Genomic DNA, 18483 nt, shown 5'->3' with positions numbered 1-18483 from the left:
TTTCTTCAAAAATCGGTTGATTGATCAGTGTATAACATGTCAGAAAATAGTCCCATTACTATTAATATATTCAAATTACTTAGCTTTGTGAGACCAACAGATAAAAACTCCCAAATTTTGTGTTCATTATCATAGAAAACTAGGGGAACTGGCAAATATTCACATTTGAGAAGCTGGTACCAGTGAACTTGTTGTTTCTGGTTACCTGAGATGCCTGAGAATGGCATGTATGTACCATCTATACATGTACCATGTATTGTCTCATGACATCCCAGGGGGTTAAACTGACAATGGCTGCACATGCTTTTTATGTGATATGATAATAGATATCTATTAGCTTTTTTAAAACAGAAACTATTATTGTCTATGCTTTCAAGAAAGACCCTTTGACAGAATTTAACTATAAGTGTAGCCACCACCTCAAACCCAAATCTTTCAAACCCCAAACTTGATGACTTCAGGGTTTGTTTCTTAAAAATGGTAAACCTCACTCCTGAGCCGTTTTCACCTTACCTTCACATGTAAAATTGGTGGAGTGCCCCTTTACATGCAAGCAATGTTAAAAAGTAATAAAACAGTGCCCCAAATGATTTCTTCCAGGATATGAAAAATAATATACAAAAAACATTTACATAAAAGCAGAAAGCAACAACTCGTGTGCAAAAATGATAATTTTTCCATAAAATTAACTTTCACAGAGATTTATTGTATCTCTAAGTAGGCACAAAGGAATGAATAGGTTAAGTTATTTACATAGCAAAAGCACAATCAACAAATATTTGACCAATATGAGAAATATTTACAGCTATTAAATTTAGAAAACAATAAACCTTAAATACTGCAATATAAAATATCTAAAGTCTAGCTGATTCATCTCTTCTACATCTACGTTTGCAACATGTATGAAGCAATACACTCGTACATGAACTGAAGGGTTGGTGGTTCGATCCTTGGCTCCTTCGGTCTTCGTGTCAACATTTCTTGCCCATGTGTCGTGGGGCAACCCTGTGCCAGTAGCTCCCTAACATAAGTGGGTGTGTGAATCAAAGGCAAATTGAAAAGTGATATGTACAAAAGCATTTATTAAATACATCCATTTAAGATGATTCCCAATCACACCCATTGAGATCTGGACTTGGGCATTATGAAGATATATTCCATGGGACAATTTTAATTTGTCCACCATCTGAGATTTTGCCCTACCATTTACACAATGGTAGCCCCCCCCCCTCACACTGTATCCGTGGTTGCTTCAGACCATTGTGGGCAATCATGCAACTCGATGCTTTGTGGAAATATTGACTTTCTATGATTTTTGAATCATGTGTTTCATTACTAGATAAGGCAGAAATAGACAGTCACGTCTGATTATTTGATGCATAAACAGAATTTTGATGAGAATGTGAACTACATTTTGATATACAGAATGTGCATATCACAATATAAATTTAAATGTATTGTGTTTGAAGATTGTGTCTGTATCGCCCTGTCCAAATGGGCCCATTCTTCCAGGAGCAGTTGGGGGTCGGACGCCTAGCTCAGGGGTTGCTGACTGAAGGGTACAATCTATTTTTCCAGTTAGGTTTTTTACATCCTGGAATTCCGGAGTAGGGATTTCTGGTACAACTTCACCTATTTCCAAGGTGCATGGAGAAGGGAAAAAGTCTTAAAGGGTCAAAACTCTACCAATACTTGTAGTTAAAAGTATGGTCTCACAATATAGTTAAATATAGTGCAAGTGGAGCTGGAGTTTTGACCCTTTAAGTCCGAACTTTTAATCAGCAACCCTCCTGGAACTCGACTTCTAGGCTTGAGGGCAAACCACCGCCCCAACGCATCACTGTGCATCATTCCTCTCCTCTTCTTTACGGTGAAAGCTCATGTTCTGCTTTTTCACCAGTTCAGCATAAAGGCCTTGTTTGTTCAGCAGCTCACCATGACTTCCCTCCTCCTTCACCATGCCCTCACTGAGGACAATTATATGATTGGCCTTCTCCACAACACTCATCTTGTTGGATATCAGCAGCACAGAGCAGTTGTTGGATTGGTTCAACAAAGCTTGGTGGACCTGTTAAGTACAAGCATGACTTGGTGTTACATGCAGAAAAGAGTTGTAAATTAATGAGCGAAAATTTGAGAAACAAAAGAATTTCCTACCTGGTATTCATTCTCTGTGTCCAAGTCACTGGTGGCGTTGTCCAGTATCAGGATTTTGGGACGTCTGATTAAAGCTCTAGCAATTGCAATGCGCTGTCTCTGGCCTCCGGACACCTGGCCTCCCTTCTCTCCAGCATCTATGCAACAGAAGGACGTTTTTTTTATTGTGTTTATGTACATCCTTGAGGAATAGTAAGTGTCTTGCATTAGGCAAGACCACAAGGCTGAAATGCTGTTGGATTCTAGAGCACTTAATTAAATTCATAAGCCGTTCCACTAGTGTCAGCAGGATTTCTGCAGGGTTCATATAGTTAAATATCAGGCCTTGTGTAAGATCTTTTTAATACCACATAGAATCCAATTGAATAACGATAATGTGGCCCAGAATGATTTACTACTGATTTACACATTTTTTCAGTACTTCTCAGCAGTATATAACAATAATCTTTTATGACATAATCCATTTAAGTAAACTGACCTGATGGATGGATTAACCAATTAAAAAAATATGAATGCAATTAGTTCATTAAGTTTTTGCTAATACTTGCCTATTATGGTACAAGGGTCCTAGTTACTGTAGCTAGCAGGAGTGAGTGCGCTTGCTATAGCTGTGTTAGCACAGACTGTGAACAGCCTGCAATCTAATACAAAAACATTTTATAACTAATATTACTCCCTATGCCAAGCAAGAGAAAATATTTAAGATATTTATAAATTAAATTTAAGACTTTAATAGCTTCTAAGGTCTTTTTTGAGGAAACTAAATTCCAATACATTTTCGACTAATAAGAAAAGTTATTACAAATTCTTCCAGAAAGTCAAAATAACCCCTGTGAAGAACTCACACACTCCAGGAGAGACTCTTCTAGTTGCTAGACTTTGTGGGACAAACCTGTGTCGTATTTATTTGGAAGTTCCAGGATGAATTCGTGGGCACTAGCCAGCTTGGCAGCCTTGTGCATCTCCTCATCAGAGGCGTCTCTGCAGCCGTACTTGATGTTCTCCCGGACAGAGCGAGCAAACAGCACACAATCCTGGCTCACTACAGCCATCTATAAACAGGACGAAGAGGAAACATCAGTGGCAGAGTAATTGTCACAGCTGAGTAGGAAATTTCAATGAACTGTGATTCACCTTCCCTATATCATCATCCCTGTACAGCTCTGGGCTAATTTAAATGCACAATTTACTTTTGCCTTCTTAAATCTTAGTCAATTTTTCCAGTATAAAGACCTAATAAACCCCTTCTACCTCACCTGCATAGGTAGTGGTTTAGAAAGTCTTTTAAATCTGTATGTTCAGATAAACAGTACAGTAGTTAAAAAGGGTTGGATGGTAAAATTCTGCAAATCATCTTCAACATCCCAAAGAAAAGGTCCCGAAAGATTAAAAGCTCCTTGCAGTCTTTACTGTTCATTCTTGTGCTCAATTTAAGTCAAATTATATGTCAATGTCAGCTAAATGCTTAAAAGTTTCTTATGCAAAATGCAAAACATATTGACTGCTTAGTACACATGTTAACCACCCACCTTGTCATGTAGGTACTGGTCTGCGTAGCTTTGCAGTGGTTTCTCATCCAGCAGGATCTCCCCTGCTTGGGGCTGGTAAAACCTCTCCAGCAGCTTGACGCAGGTGGACTTCCCTGATCTGTTAAGTCCCACAAGGGCAGTGATTTGGCCTGGTTTTAGCTCCAGAGACACATCCTGGTGGAATGGAGGATATGTTAAATTGGTAGAGAGTCATATGTGATTAAGATCAATTTTAATTTACACATAATAAAAGCACAGGAAATACGCACACACCTTAAGCACAAGATTGTTTTCTTCTGTGCTGCCAGAATAGGAAAATCTAACATTTTTGAACTGAATGTGTCCCTTAAGATTTTCAGGGGCCAAGGTGCCATCTGGCGGTACTTGAGGTTTCCGATCCAAATACTCAAAGATCTTTTCAGAGGCACCTATTGCCTTCTTCACCTCAGGGTAATAACGCATGACAGCCTGGAAGGGAAGTAGGAGTGAAAGTTGAGCAAAACTTGGAAGTGACGGTGGGATACTTTGAACAACACAACTAGCTGGCTCTTGGCCTGTGGCTCACCTCAACTGCAGAAGCAAACTGTAGCTCATAAAGGACGAATGACACCAGGTCTCCACTGCTAACGGTGCCCCTGGTCACAAGAGTCCCTCCATAGTACAGAATGAACACCTTCAGGGCCAAAGTGGTCATCTGAGGGAACATAAAATCTGCTTTTATTCACATTAAAGGGACTGAGTGAAAAGGAAAGTTTCAATTCTTTAAAATAGCCAGTGACACTACAGACACTACACTCACAGATAAAAACAAGCAAAGAAATAATTGCAAATACTTTATGACACAGGTCAGTATTCAACTCACGCTGTTGGCCCAGGTAGATGCTGCATAGGCCGCTGCTTCCTTTTTATTAAGGGCGTAAGTGTCCTCCAGCCGCCGTCTGTACCTCTCTGTCTCACCATCCTCGTTGGCGAAACTCCTCACTGTCTTCATGCAGGAGAAGGTCTCTGTGGCCACCTGGTTGGCTTTAGCTAGTGACTCCTGAACCTTTACAGCCATAGTCTGAAACATGGACAGAAGTCAAAAATAGACACAAGTCACTTCAGAGAAAAATCATCTTTGACTTATTTATTGTTGAAACTGATCATTTTTATGCTCAGGGTATTTTTGTGATAATAATTGTAGTGATTCAAGGAGGTGTTGTTCATTAAAGAGTATGGGGAATTTGGGGGAACTCATCTTTACCTGGTGGAAGTGTCCAGTGAGTTCGGGTATGACCCATATGATGGGCAGTCCCATGCAAGTGAGTAGGGTCATTTTCCATGACTGGCTCACCATGAAGAACAAGAGGAAGGCAAAACGTGCTGTGTACCACATCACGAGACTTAGTTTCTCACTCAGTGCCTCGCTCATATCGTTGGTATCCGTGGTAATGCGAGACACCAGTTCACCTGAGATAAGAGTCGTACATCAGTGTGTGTTCAACATGTTGTTCAAATCATTTACATTCCTGGTTTATAAATCTGGTATTTTTTTTGGCCTTGATAAAAATAAAAGCAAATCCCATAAGTGTGGAGGAAAAACAGGTTGAGGATTTATTCTCGATGACCTACTTAAAGATAACTTTGTGTTGGCACAGTCGTATGCACAGTGTGTACATGACTCACCTGTTGATGTAGCATCAAAGAAAGCAATCTCCTGTTTCAGCACAGCCTGGAAGACAACTCCCTGCACGGAGGTGTGTATGCGGCTCATGGTGACGTTGTACATGAGGTCACACACAAACTCAAGCACAGCACTGAAACATACAACAGAGGACACATTACAGTGTAAAGTACACAAAGAAATCAGTACAAGGATATTATTACACTATCATCTCAAGTGGAAAAACATGTTTTCTTAATAAGTTATCCTTAAAGAGAAATATGTAGAAAGAAATCATTATTTTAATTCTTCCTCTCAACCCAAAGTTGGTGTTTTTAATGTAAAAATTTAAAAGCATATAAAATCTGAAAATGGAGCCACGACTCAATTATTTATTTATATCATTGATAACATTTTATTTAAAATGAAATAAATCTGAATCTAATATAAAATACCATTATTGAAAGTTATGCCAGACAGATTTCGTATTTTCCATCTTTAATGGAAAGAGAACACATAAAGATTTGAGATATTGACAATTTTCGAAAAGTCTGACTTTAGCAAATTTCAATATTTTACAAACTTAGAACCAGTAATGAGTGAACTTCCTTGATACAAAGGTTTCATTACCTGGCAATGGTCATTAATGTCATGACTGTGATGGCCTCTGTGAATGCATCAGGTGCTTCTTCATTTATGATCCAGTCAGCCACGCGACCAGTGTACTGAGGAATAGCCATCTCACCTGAGATCAGGAGATCACATCGTCACAATATTAATCTTTGGTGAAGAAAGACTGTCAATCTAATGGCTGTTAGATTGACCTAAAGAGTCAACAGAGACAGAGGAGTGGATATATAACTGGTTGTTGTTGTCTACAGCTGAAGCAGCCACTTAGACTTTTGCACATTCCTAATTGCCAACTGGTATAATTTCATTTTCATCTATTATTATCAATTATACTATTGGGTATTAGGTTATTAAGTTAACTGGCAAGTGCCAGATGAAAAATATGTTCCTAACCTCTACTTTAATTTAAAAGAAATCAGGTGTGCCGTCACACATAGTTATAAGAGTTAACTTTGAATAAGCTGTACTCTTAATTAATACCGCCTACTTTGTGTTGGCACAGTCGTATGCACAGTGTGTACATGACTCACCTGTTGATGTAGCATCAAAGAAAGCAATCTCCTGTTTCAGCACAGCCTGGAAGACAACTCCCTGCACGGAGGTGTGTATGCGGCTCATGGTGACGTTGTACATGAGGTCACACACAAACTCAAGCACAGCACTGAAACATACAACAGAGGACACATTACAGTGTAAAGTACACAAAGAAATCAGTACAAGGATATTATTACACTATCATCTCAAGTGGAAAAACATGTTTTCTTAATAAGTTATCCTTAAAGAGAAATATGTAGAAAGAAATCATTATTTTAATTCTTCCTCTCAACCCAAAGTTGGTGTTTTTAATGTAAAAATTTAAAAGCATATAAAATCTGAAAATGGAGCCACGACTCAATTATTTATTTATATCATTGATAACATTTTATTTAAAATGAAATAAATCTGAATCTAATATAAAATACCATTATTGAAAGTTATGCCAGACAGATTTCGTATTTTCCATCTTTAATGGAAAGAGAACACATAAAGATTTGAGATATTGACAATTTTCGAAAAGTCTGACTTTAGCAAATTTCAATATTTTACAAACTTAGAACCAGTAATGAGTGAACTTCCTTGATACAAAGGTTTCATTACCTGGCAATGGTCATTAATGTCATGACTGTGATGGCCTCTGTGAATGCATCAGGTGCTTCTTCATTTATGATCCAGTCAGCCACGCGACCAGTGTACTGAGGAATAGCCATCTCACCTGAGATCAGGAGATCACATCGTCACAATATTAATCTTTGGTGAAGAAAGACTGTCAATCTAATTGCTGTTAGATTGACCTAAAGAGTCAACAGAGACAGAGGAGTGGATATATAACTGGTTGTTGTTGTCTACAGCTGAAGCAGCCACTTAGACTTTTGCACATTCCTAATTGCCAACTGGTATAATTTCATTATATTGACATCTATTATTATCAATTATACTATTGGGTATTAGGTTATTAAGTTAACTGGCAAGTGCCAGATGAAAAATATGTTCCTAACCTCTACTTTAATTTAAAAGAAATCAGGTGTGCCGTCACACATAGTTATAAGAGTTAACTTTGAATAAGCTGTACTCTTAATTAATACCGCCTACTTTGAGTAAAGCTGCTGACAACACAGAAATAGTAGTTGCATGATAGCACTACATAGCACATCATTTAAATTAAGATGATGTCTCACTTACCATAAGAAGAGAGGACCACCAGAGACAACACTGCAACAAAGCGCCAGAGATAGGGCCTCATGTATCCCATCAGTCTCTGCAGAGAGGCACCAGTGTCATCTTTGGGCTCCTCAGACGGCGACTTCGTGAACAGAGATGAGACGTATCGACCCCAGGAGAGCAAAAGAGATGACACATATCGGCTCCAGTAGAGCCAGGCCACTACTGTCACAACATAACCCTGTAACACCTGCAAAAGAATTACAGGTTTAATAGACATAAATCAAATACTGCTTCACATGGCAAATGTTAAGATCAAGAGAAAATGCATCAAAAATAACTAATAGCTTTCTTGTTTCCAAAAATTGGTTTGTATGTGAACAGAGTAAACATTTCTCATGCTCTTCAGACTGGTTTGGTTTTGGTTTCAGTCTTGTTCCTGTTCCAGGCCCTGTAGCAACAAAATCTCAACCATAATAAGTAATTTGATCTTTCTGTGACTGGCTATATAATCTTGTTTGCCAAACAAACATTGTCATAAATATACAAATAAAGTGATTAAATTCCACTTCTCTCTAAAACAATAACACTGAAAAAAAGCCCCTGTATCTTAACACATCTTAATAGACTAAACAGAGCACACAGCAGATTAACCATGTATGGAATAATTGTCCAATACTTTGTTTCACAAACGCAAACATCAGATTCTCTTATCTACCTGAATACTTTGGGGGTTTTGTTTTGATGGCTGACCAAACTAATTAAGAAAGTATAAAACAACCCTTAATGGCCGACAGGTAGATGTGGCCAACCAGTAAGCAAAAGGTTGCTGGGTGCTAGTATGAGCTAGGAGCAGCACCTGAAGGTGGTGGTTGCTGTAAGGTGCAAGGTGCTGTAAGTTCCTGTTGTGCAGCAGAATGCCTCTGTCAGTCTGAAGCAAGGAGAGGTCATTTTATGTACTTTACACTGTTAGGTACTAACAATGCAATGTATTTTATAAACTCATTACAGGTTTTGTTTGTAAAGTCTTAATATGCAAATTAACCAGTAATTATAATTTTCCCTCTGAATTGTGGTAAAGCAAAACTACTCGTAACAAATACTTATGTAAAGCACACATGCCTAAACTGTACTTCGCTACAGTATTTGAATAAATGTAAATGTGTAGTTCATTTCTGCCAGTTCATGTGATCACTTTCTGTTTATCATTTCATTTCCTGGTTTGGATTGTGGGTGAAAAACCTGTTAGCAGCTGAACTGGAGGACTAACATTTCAGACCTTTTCACCAGCATGTGAAAATACACCATGTTCTGAGACCAACAAAGCATCATGGGCCTTGTTCTGGATCTGTCACCCCCAGTAACATACTAACATGTTCTTCTGTATCAGTGTGATCAACCGTACGACAGATCATGGTTTCAAACACACTAGTATAACAACCAACAAAACGCAGCCACCCACCCTTTCCCATGAGTGCCACCCCCACAGTTCCTCCACGACCGGCTGCCCCAGCGCCCAGAGAAGAGTGGTGTACGCTGGGAAGCTGAAGCAAAGGACCCCTAAGCTCTGGAGCCCCTGAAAGCTCCTCATCCACGGCAGGCTCCCAGGGTAGGTGAGGATGAGGAGGACAAAGAAGCAGGCCCGGATCGCCGCTCCTCCCCATAGGGTGAAGAAAGGATGGGAGAGGAGGAGAGGTGAGAGCTGTGCCAGGCCGATGGCTTGCAGCACACACACATCCAGGCACACGAAGAGCAGGGGGGTGAAGTAGCTCATTTTCTGCATAATGCACAGGTTCTGCAAATATAAAGTTACAGGTGGGGTCAGTGGCAGGTTATTCAACACTCACATCAGTACTCAAAACTAAAACACGGATTATCTGTGGCCTGAAAACATGTAGAATACAGCTTATCATTTTCATATCTACCCCTTCCTAAGTACATTAACCTATAATTTACACTAACATGACTTTAATTGGCAATGGTGAGAATAGAAGTAACTTTCTGTTTGCTGCAGATGGTGTGATGCGTTTACTTTCATTTTCACCTACACTGCTGATTTCTCTGAAACGGTTTGACAGTGATCCTTCCACAAACACACACGTAGGAATTAGCTTAACACATAAAACCACAATATTACTATTCGTATTATTAAGTCACAGTCTATGCTAACCTACAGTAAATACAGCAACGTTAGCTCGCCACGTTTAACTAGTGTCAGTACAGCTGTTGTAAATCCGACTTACGTTTCCTTTCGACGACACAAGTTTGCTTGATATTTGCCTGAGAGCTTGAAACGAGTCTGATATTATTCCCGACAGGTAAAAACTGTCAGTGAAATGAAGAAGCTCCTGACCGGCCACCAACCAACACGTCGAGCGAGCCACGACGGTTCAGACTGAAACCGAAAGTACGTTAACTATTTATATTCTTTTACAATGGAAAGTCCCTTTTATGGCTATCTCTCTTCCACAGTGGTGGCCGAAGTGTTACGGGGGGATTTGCTGCGAGTAGAACCGTATTTTATTGTAAATCCTGCTGTCATAAACTTCTTCAAGTAAAACAAAGATTATATGTGTTACTTTTAATACAGCAGCACTGTGATATGATCTGCGTGGTTGGTCTCAACCTGGACCAAATCCAAACCGTCCGACAGCGACACCGTGTGGCGAAGAGCTGAAACTGCAGGAGCTTTATTCGTTTATCACATGAAATAAAAATAATCACAACGATAATAATGACTTGTAAATTCCTGAAGAAATTTTGAATGTGCCTGCTGTTTTGGTTCGTATCCATCAAACAAGTTTCAGTCTCTACAGAAGACTTTACTTTGAGTTTCATTCATGTTGTAGAGACTTATCCTAACTCTGACGTCAGTCCCTGCAGGTGTCCCTCAAAAAGCTCTTTGAAACTGTGAGGACTGGACAAAGTGACCTCACAATGACGTTCCCCACAGCCATAGCAAGACATGTACATACACATGTACATGCCCTAACAGAAGCTGATCTGCAATAAAGCTACTGTGACTTCTTTTATACGTATAGTACTTATTAGTGTGAATGCCACAGCATTCACACTAATAAGTATGCAGGATAGTAATATATGCCTTCAATTGCATTTGTTATTGTATTGCAGGCACATAATAAATGGTAGGCTATGTTTGCCTTGCTGCAAAAACAATGTCCTATATAACCTAACAGTATAAATTATAATGTAATCTCTTCTGCCTAAGGTTTATTAACCTCTTAAATGTAAAATTAAACAGTAGTTTTATCTTATTCATGTTGTCACAGCCTTACTTATTTTGATTCTTTATTTTTTATGTAATCTCTCTCTGTTTATATGTCAGTCTTATCTGAATATTAAACAAACACTGTTAAAGGTTTTTGGGACCAAACCATGACTCACCGAGCTGGTGTACAAAAGGATTTCTTTTTTAAATGCCATTGCAGCATAGCAGGATTAACCTGTTAGAGTGGCTCAGGACAAAACCCTACTGTTTATCCTCTATTTACATCACTATCACCACCATCTCCCATCTGCCAGCAGTGCACACAGCACTGTAGATACATGGTAGCTTCATTATTTCATAGACAGCCAGAAACCAGCCAGTACAGCCTAGTCATACACTGGAATAGAGCTGAACACAATCAATAAATTAATGAGTCGATCCTACAGAAGGTTAATCTGCAAATAATCATCAAAGTATTTTTTTTTTCAGAAAAAATAGAAGATAGCCTACTTCAGTCTTCTCAAATGTAAAGATTTGTTGCTTTTCTCTGTTTTATATTTTTATAACCTGAAAATCTTTGCTTTTGGGACTGCTCCTCAGACCAGACAAGAAATCTGACCACGTTTGGTGTATTTTTCAGTATTTTATGACTTTAAAAAATCGATACATTCATCAATAATGAACATAATCATTAGTTGCAGCCCTGTATGACCCTGTGGCAGTTGCCAGCTTTGCTTGGCTGGTGATCTGGCCTTGAATTAGAGACTGAAGCCTCCAACAGAAACTTTGAACTCCCTGATAGCTTCCTTCCTTTCCCCTGCTTTCATGTTAGAAGAATGGGATGAGCAAAGCTATAAACGTTGTTGCTATATTAAGCAGCCTCTTTGCAAGCCACTATAAATCACTAATGCTTAGAATAAGTTTCCTTCTTTGTATTTTTTGAAAATCCAATCCAATCTGTTGTCAGATCTTTATTAATTTGATGAGGTTACAATTTTGAAGTGGTCCACCACATTTCATTTCTCCACTACATTTATTTGACACCTATAGTTACTACAAGATTTTAGACCCAAACATATGACCAGTTATTATAAATTCAACTATCCAACAGTTTATAAATGAGCCCAGTCCCGGCTACAGCATTAAAATGCTTCCTACATCTTTCAGTAATGATAATCTAATAATGTCATAAATCATTTGTGGAGAAGGTTTTGCAATACAACACTGTCGAAATACACAATTATAAGTAAAATTCTCATGAAAGGAAAGGTATGCAAGCATTATTAATAAGCAACCTGAGGTTTGTTTAGATTATATAACTAAAAACTAACACATAATTTACAGGCTGATTCCAGCATTTTAAGACTTACAGTGTTAAAATTTGAATTACATCCAATAAATAAATGAATGTATCAGAGTTTCTCCATCAGAATTCTGCTTTGAAACAGCTTTTAGTCCTTAATGTTTGGAAACCTACCAGTCACAGGGGTTATTCTTCTGCAAAATAAGTACTTTTACTCAATATACTGAGTATATTTTGCTGATAGTACCTCTGAATTGTTAATTAAAGTTGGATTTTTAATACAGAATTCTATAATGGAGTGTTTTTTTAAAAAAAATTTTTTTTTTTTTGCTTCTTCCGCTAATAACAATCATTTATTCTTTTTATCCTTTCATTCATTCATTTATTTCTAAATGCCTGACCACAAACGTGCTGATTTTCCACCTTCGAAGCTAGTGCGCATGCGCAGACATGGCAGCTGCCAGCGAGCGTCTCCTCAGATCCGACACTTCAGATATTTAGGAAAATAAAAACCCTGAGCTGCCACATGTTGGGCTGGACAGTCAGAGCCGTGATGGAGTAAACAACCGGCAGCGGGGAAACTGATCTGATCTGGATGGAACCGACGGGTCTACGAGACGTTTTCAAATGTATAACACTATGTAAGCAAACACGGTGAATATGTGTCATGTTAAAGTGTTTACCGCTGGTTAGCCTGCATGGAGAGCAACTTGGAGCTAAATATAGGCTGATGTTAATGAAATATCTATCACGACCACCGTTGCAGCCTTCTTGACTTACCTTTCCGATGAATGTCAGGCCCAGCAACGCCTACTTTTTATACGTAACATACAAAACATCTGGCTTTCGACACATGGGTTTGTTTTCTTCCGTTAAACAGGATGGACAGTCATTTTTACAATTTTTGTATAAAGACGCTGAAGTTAGCTTGAAGTTAGCTAACGATTCGGCAGTTAAGGGAAACTTATACAACTATATTCTCCGTTTTTGTTTTAAAGCCATTTGCTGTTGTGACAGGGGGATAGATATCCCAGTTAAAGCCTTCACATTGTTTAAAAGCCTCTTTGGGATCTAGACCACATCAGACCAGGTTTAGCAGATTTTATTTTTAAATGTGGCCTATTTTATTATTATAGAGAAGCTGGTTGAAAACAGCATTTCACATCTTTTTTTCACACTCTCTTTTGCTAATCTAATCCAGATTTGATAAATGTAAGTGGACTGGTTAGTGATCTAGACCTGGTCCAGTGTGGTCTGGAGGGAGAACATGTGTTTTAAACAGTTACAGGAGTCTTTAGTGTAAGTGAGGGGTTTTCATGCTGGACCTGGTTTTTTGTCTGGATGGAGAAAACACAGTGAAATCAAATGAATCTGAAAGTGGGTTTTAAAACAGTGTTACGTCATTAACTAACACCCTGTCACAACAATACGTACTGCAAAAACCTGCTGGCTCTGTAGTGTAAGGTTTCCTCTAACTCTCCCCTTAACTGCTGAATCAGAAGCCAACTTCATGGTCTGAATGCTGACAGTCTTGCAGTCTGAATGCTAATCACTGAATCTAAAAAAGCATGCTAGTGTTTTGCTTGATGCACAAGGCTCCAACAAAGTTTTTGTTATGTTTAGCCATTGCAGCAATGGAGGATATTGGTCTCCTCCCCAAACCCACCAATGACCCCCCTGTTCACAGACCCACAGTCACTGAGACTCTGGGGCTGCACCACATCCCACCAGGTGGGTCTGAGCTCAGAGCTCATCACACTGTCACTCTGAGCGTCCCACGCTCTTTAAAGATACACAGCAGTTAATGACAAAGAGTTTTATCAGTCACAAATTTGTTGCAAATTATTTAATTAAGTAAAATATGAACTCTGACGACTCCTCCATCCTTCATCTAGTGGTTCTGGGCTGGTACTGTAGAGGGACTCTGTGACAAGATCTACTGTGAAATGCTTCATTTTTTATATTTTCAAGTTTATATTTGCTGATAATTTTCAAAATGTGAGAATGTAGTGAAAAATATCCATAATTATTCCCCGAAATTCAAACGAACATATGAACATGTCTGCTTTTGTTTGAGCACAATTCAAAACCCCAAAGATACTGAGTTTACTATTATAAAAGAAAATGGGAAACTAGGAAATGATGCTAGTATCAGTGGCTGACTGGTTAATCAATTGTCAGAATTCTTATCAATTAATTTTGCATCAGTTGAGTAGTGTAGTCATTTCAGCTTTAGGGTAGTCTTGGTATCTGGGTGCCATGGGAAATAATTAAGCTGCCATGTGCTGTATAGTGGAGGTCAGCAAGGGCCCAACCACAAAGTTTTACCCTTGAGCCTGTGTCTGAGCCTGGAGGATAATCCAGCCACGCTTAACCAGATGCTTGTGTGTTGTTCTATCCAGATCATCTACATGTCTCAGATGCAAGCAGGAAATCTGACATGGACAGAGATGGACCATCCAAAAAAAGGTCCCACTCGATGATAACAGCAGAGCCGCAGATGATTCCCCAGTTTCCTGTACAGAGCCCACTGCCTCTGGGTACTGACACTAGTAAGTCACAGTGTGGTGGAGTCCTGTGTAACTCTATAACTGGATTTAACAACTACACCCAGATTGATTGAATAATTGGATCCTGTTTTATCATCCTGTTGTCTGAAATTATTGTGACATAAAACCTCTAGTGGAAGAAGAACTCAAATCTTTTACTTTAGTAGAAATATTTGAAAAAAAGAAAAGGTAATAAAATCCAAATGTTACTTATTTAAAAGTACGAAAGTATCAGAATATACTTAAATTACAAAAAGTACTATAATAAATGATGTTTGTTTGATTATATTTTGTGTTATTTGTCTGAATCTGCTCAGTAACTGGTAACTAAAGTCATCAAATAAATGTAGTGGAGTTAAAAGAACAATATTAGTATAAAGTAGCATAAAGTCCAGTGCATAAAACTGTAACCATTTCCAGCTGGATGCAGAAGTTTGTGAATGCAAACTCATAGCCTGTTAAAGACATTTTTTTGTTTTTACATGTATGTAAATATAAATCAATAGTACATCTAACAATAATCTGGATCTGGATACTCTTTCTCTCATATATTGTTGGACAGTATATAAAAACTACTTAAGTTAGTCATTCTAAAATGCAGCTGGTTTTTGTTTTTGTTCTTTTACAGCACTTCTTAATACAGCTGCTAAAAATGGAAGCTCTAATTTGGATAAAGCAGGGGCCTCCAGAAAAACACCCAAAGCCAAAATCGCAGATCCAACAAAGTGGAAGCAAAACAAGCAGAAACAGCTGAGGATGGAGGGAAAAGAATACTTAAGCAAAAGGAAAAAAGACGGCGAGATTGTGACAAAACAGCCAAGAGCAGTTGGACCAAGGTGCACCTCGAATGCCTGCAAAAAGGCATCAAACCGGCTTTGCAATGAAATCAACGAAGAAACCAGGAAGAAGGTGTTCGACGAGTTCTGGCAGCACATGAACTGGGCTCAGAGGAAACTGTACGTAGCAGGACAGGTCGACCGTGACCCCGTGGAGAGATCTCGAGCGGTGGGATCACAGTCAAGAAGATCGGTTTCACTCCGTTATCACCTGATGGTGGACGGCAAAAGGAAACAAGTATGCAAAAACATGTTCCTGTCCACTCTGGGGATAGGAGAGTGGTCTGTGCTCAACTGGGCGCAGAGAGGAACAACAAAAAAGGCTGAAGCGAATGAAAACAAATTAGAAAAGAGGCCGACTGTCGCTCAGTGCTCACGACAGAATCCTCCTCCTTCTGCAATCAGTCACACTGTGGACGTCAATCAGGGTGAGTGCTTTTTCTTTTGCCCTTAACACCGACTCTCTAAACGTGGGACAGAACCAATTAGTTGATTTATCGATTAGTCATCCAACACAACAGTTTTGTTGACAGATTAAATGCTATCATTGATCAAGGAAAAATGCCAAGTACGTGCTGGTCCTGGCTCCTCAAATGTGATGATTGCCTGTTTTACTGTAAGTCGAATTCCTTTAGCTTTACACTGTAACTGCTGGTTGGACAAAACAAGCGATTTCAAGATGTCACATTAGGCTTTTAGGAAATTGTAACTGAATTGTATGAATGTTAAGAGTAAATGATTTGTCATTTAATTGGAAAATTAACTGACATATTAATTGATAATGAAAATAACCCATATCTGCCGCCACTCTCAGTAGCGAACTCATGTAATCATGTTAGAGCTAAGGTGACATATTTAGCACAAGGTCATATTGTTTGCAGTAACACTGAAGTGTACCACAGTAATGCTTCATGTATGTTAATTACAGCCAGACCAATAAATCCTCGAGGCTGATATTAGCTCAGTCTAAAAGTAACAAGAAAAACCAAACTAGAGCTGAGATCATTTAACAGTGTCACAATTACATAGTTTGTCCACCAGAGAGCGCTGACAGGTGGATTCATCAACTGTAAAATGTCAGTATGTTTCTTGGTCACAAAAAAATAGCTAATGAATCCGTATAGAGATTGTTTGTGTATTTTATGTGTTTGTTTTTAAAAATTACTAAATTAATCGTCCCGTCCATAGTTATCAGGTATTTAAACTCCCACATGTTGATATCAGTATTGATCACAAAAAAAATCCAGTATCGGTGGGGCTATAATGTTAATTATATTTCCCTGTTTTTTGCAGAGCAAGTGAACGTCACTGATAAAGACAAAAACAGGGCATCAGAACCAGAGGCGTCAGCCAGAAAGAAGTCTCGAGTTGCCAAGCCCCTAACGTGGAAGCAAAATCGACAGAAGCAACTTAGAATGGAGGGAAAACCTTATATTAGCAAACGAAAGAAAGATGGGACGACCGTAACTAAAGCTCAGAGGACAATAGGACCAAGATGCACGTCCAGTGCTTGTAAAAGGGCCTCCAACCGCTTCTGTGCTGACTTCAATGAGGAAGCGAGGCACGACCTTTTTACTACTTTCTGGCAGTGCATGAACTGGTCTCAGAGAAAGATCTACGTGGCCGGACTAGTTGACTGTGACCCGGTGGAAAGAACCCGAGCACCGTGGACTCAGTCGAGAAGATCGGTCTCGATGCGATACCATTTGATAGCTGACGGCGACAGAAAACAAGTTTGCAAAAAGATGTTTCTTTCCACTTTGGGGGTTGGAGAGTGGTCAGTGCTTAACTGGGCACAAAACGCATCCCAGCAAGGGGATTCAGAGGAAAACACAAAGAAGCAAACGCAGAGGAAGTCTCGTAAAGCCTCAGAACATATAGTCCTGAAGGAGTTCCTGGAGAGTTTACCTAAAGTGCCCTCTTACTGTTGCGGGACGTCCATCTCCAAGCTGTATCTGGAGCCAGTCTTCTCCAACATGTCCGACGTGTACAGGCACTACTACAACCACTGCTTAGAGAGGAAGACGACACCGCTCTCTCGGCAGGTTTTCTGTGCGGTATTTAAAAAGATGGATTTGGGATTGTGCGACCCCAAAAGGGATCAGAGTTGTACTTTTGGTGCGACAGGAAACTTGTTTAATGAGCTTTGGGAGGAATACTGCATGGAAAGAGGAGCTTCGGGGCCACAACTAGAGAAAGCGGGTAACCAGTAGAAAAGGAGCTATGTTGGAGTTCTCTGCCAAGTTTCATTCAAGACTTTGCCAAAACGACTCTGTACTTAACGATCTTAATTATATCCCGTTAAGCATAGACACTAGTTGCTTCTTCCAAGCTCACACTGTCTGAATCCGTCCAGTTGTCTTTATGCAGCTGTGGAATTGTTTAAGCACTACATGCATTTTGTCCAAGTTGTTCTTTACAATTTAACAATTTGCAATTAACTAAAACATATTAATCTGACAATTTTCTGTTTTGAATTTCAATACATGTGAAAAGCCAAAGCCAAATGTCTGAAAGGACTCAACACTACAAAACTACTCAATCTATTTGTTTTTGTTTATCTACCTCTGTTCTTGACAAGGAGCCATTCGGGCCCAAAGTTTCTATTTTCTTCTATTTTCTTCTGTGACTTTAGAACAAATAAGAGAAGCACTGTAGATTCCTGTCAGAGGCAGAGCATTCACAGTCAAGTTTCTGGACTCAGCAGGACAAAGCTTGTGTTTGAATGTGCTTCTACGCTTGTTTGAAAAGATCAAATTCACACTACGCCGTCACCCTCACACAATACAGAATAACGGCTCTTCCAACAGCTCAGACAACACATAATGTGGGTTTTTTTTCAAGTTGAGCCACTGTAAGAACTACAAATACACACACACACACACACACACACACACACAACACACACAC

General features: G+C 39.1%; 2 protein-coding genes across 3 annotated transcripts; one reads left to right on the top strand and one right to left on the bottom strand.

Moving 5' to 3' along the window:
- Positions 1 to 669: 669 nt before the first annotated feature.
- tap1 (transporter 1, ATP-binding cassette, sub-family B (MDR/TAP)) lies at positions 670 to 10053 on the bottom strand. Its single transcript, XM_056381903.1, has 13 exons — positions 9900 to 10053; positions 9119 to 9451; positions 7678 to 7906; positions 7096 to 7210; positions 6489 to 6619; positions 4930 to 5135; positions 4549 to 4746; positions 4252 to 4380; positions 3960 to 4154; positions 3687 to 3860; positions 3050 to 3209; positions 2158 to 2294; positions 670 to 2068 (listed from the first exon to the last, which is right to left on the bottom strand). The coding sequence occupies exons 2-13, from the start codon at positions 9437 to 9439 to the stop codon at positions 1838 to 1840; spliced, it is 2226 nt and encodes a 741-aa protein (XP_056237878.1). The 5' UTR covers positions 9440 to 9451; positions 9900 to 10053; the 3' UTR covers positions 670 to 1837.
- A 2483-nt stretch (positions 10054 to 12536) lies between these two features.
- LOC130172917 (uncharacterized) lies at positions 12537 to 18467 on the top strand. Of its 2 annotated transcripts, XM_056381891.1 has the most exons (5): positions 12539 to 12829; positions 13812 to 13919; positions 14591 to 14740; positions 15366 to 16001; positions 16867 to 18467. In XM_056381891.1, exons 1-5 carry the CDS (start codon positions 12784 to 12786, stop codon positions 17784 to 17786), a joined length of 1860 nt encoding a protein of 619 aa, XP_056237866.1. In that variant the 5' UTR covers positions 12539 to 12783; the 3' UTR covers positions 17787 to 18467. The 2 variants fall into 2 exon arrangements, with proteins under 2 accessions (XP_056237867.1, XP_056237866.1); XM_056381892.1 differs by lacking the exon at positions 13812 to 13919 and having other exon boundaries at positions 12537 to 12829.
- Positions 18468 to 18483: the final 16 nt, after the last annotated feature.

Source organism: Seriola aureovittata, chromosome 7, assembly GCF_021018895.1.
Source record: "Seriola aureovittata isolate HTS-2021-v1 ecotype China chromosome 7, ASM2101889v1, whole genome shotgun sequence".
NCBI classification, from domain to species: domain Eukaryota; kingdom Metazoa; phylum Chordata; class Actinopteri; order Carangiformes; family Carangidae; genus Seriola; species Seriola aureovittata.
This window is presented reverse-complemented; position numbering and strand designations above follow the sequence as displayed.

Bases quoted from the DNA above. Each gene is read 5' to 3' on its own strand.
- LOC130172917 (XM_056381891.1), top strand. From the start codon at position 12,784: ATGGAACCGACGGGTCTACGAGACGTTTTCAAATGTATAACACTAT. The intron at 12,830-13,811 runs GTAAGCAAACAC...TGTTATGTTTAG, and splicing joins TTTCAAATGTATAACACTAT to CCATTGCAGCAATGGAGGAT. The intron at 14,741-15,365 runs GTAAGTCACAGT...GTTCTTTTACAG, and splicing joins GCCTCTGGGTACTGACACTA to CACTTCTTAATACAGCTGCT.
- tap1 (XM_056381903.1), bottom strand. From the start codon at position 9,439: ATGCAGAAAATGAGCTACTTCACCCCCCTGCTCTTCGTGTGCCTGGAT. The intron at 7,907-9,118 runs GTGGGTGGCTGC...ATTCTTTTGCAG, and splicing joins GGTGGCACTCATGGGAAAGG to GTGTTACAGGGTTATGTTGT. The intron at 2,069-2,157 runs GTAGGAAATTCT...TGTACTTAACAG, and splicing joins ACACAGAGAATGAATACCAG to GTCCACCAAGCTTTGTTGAA.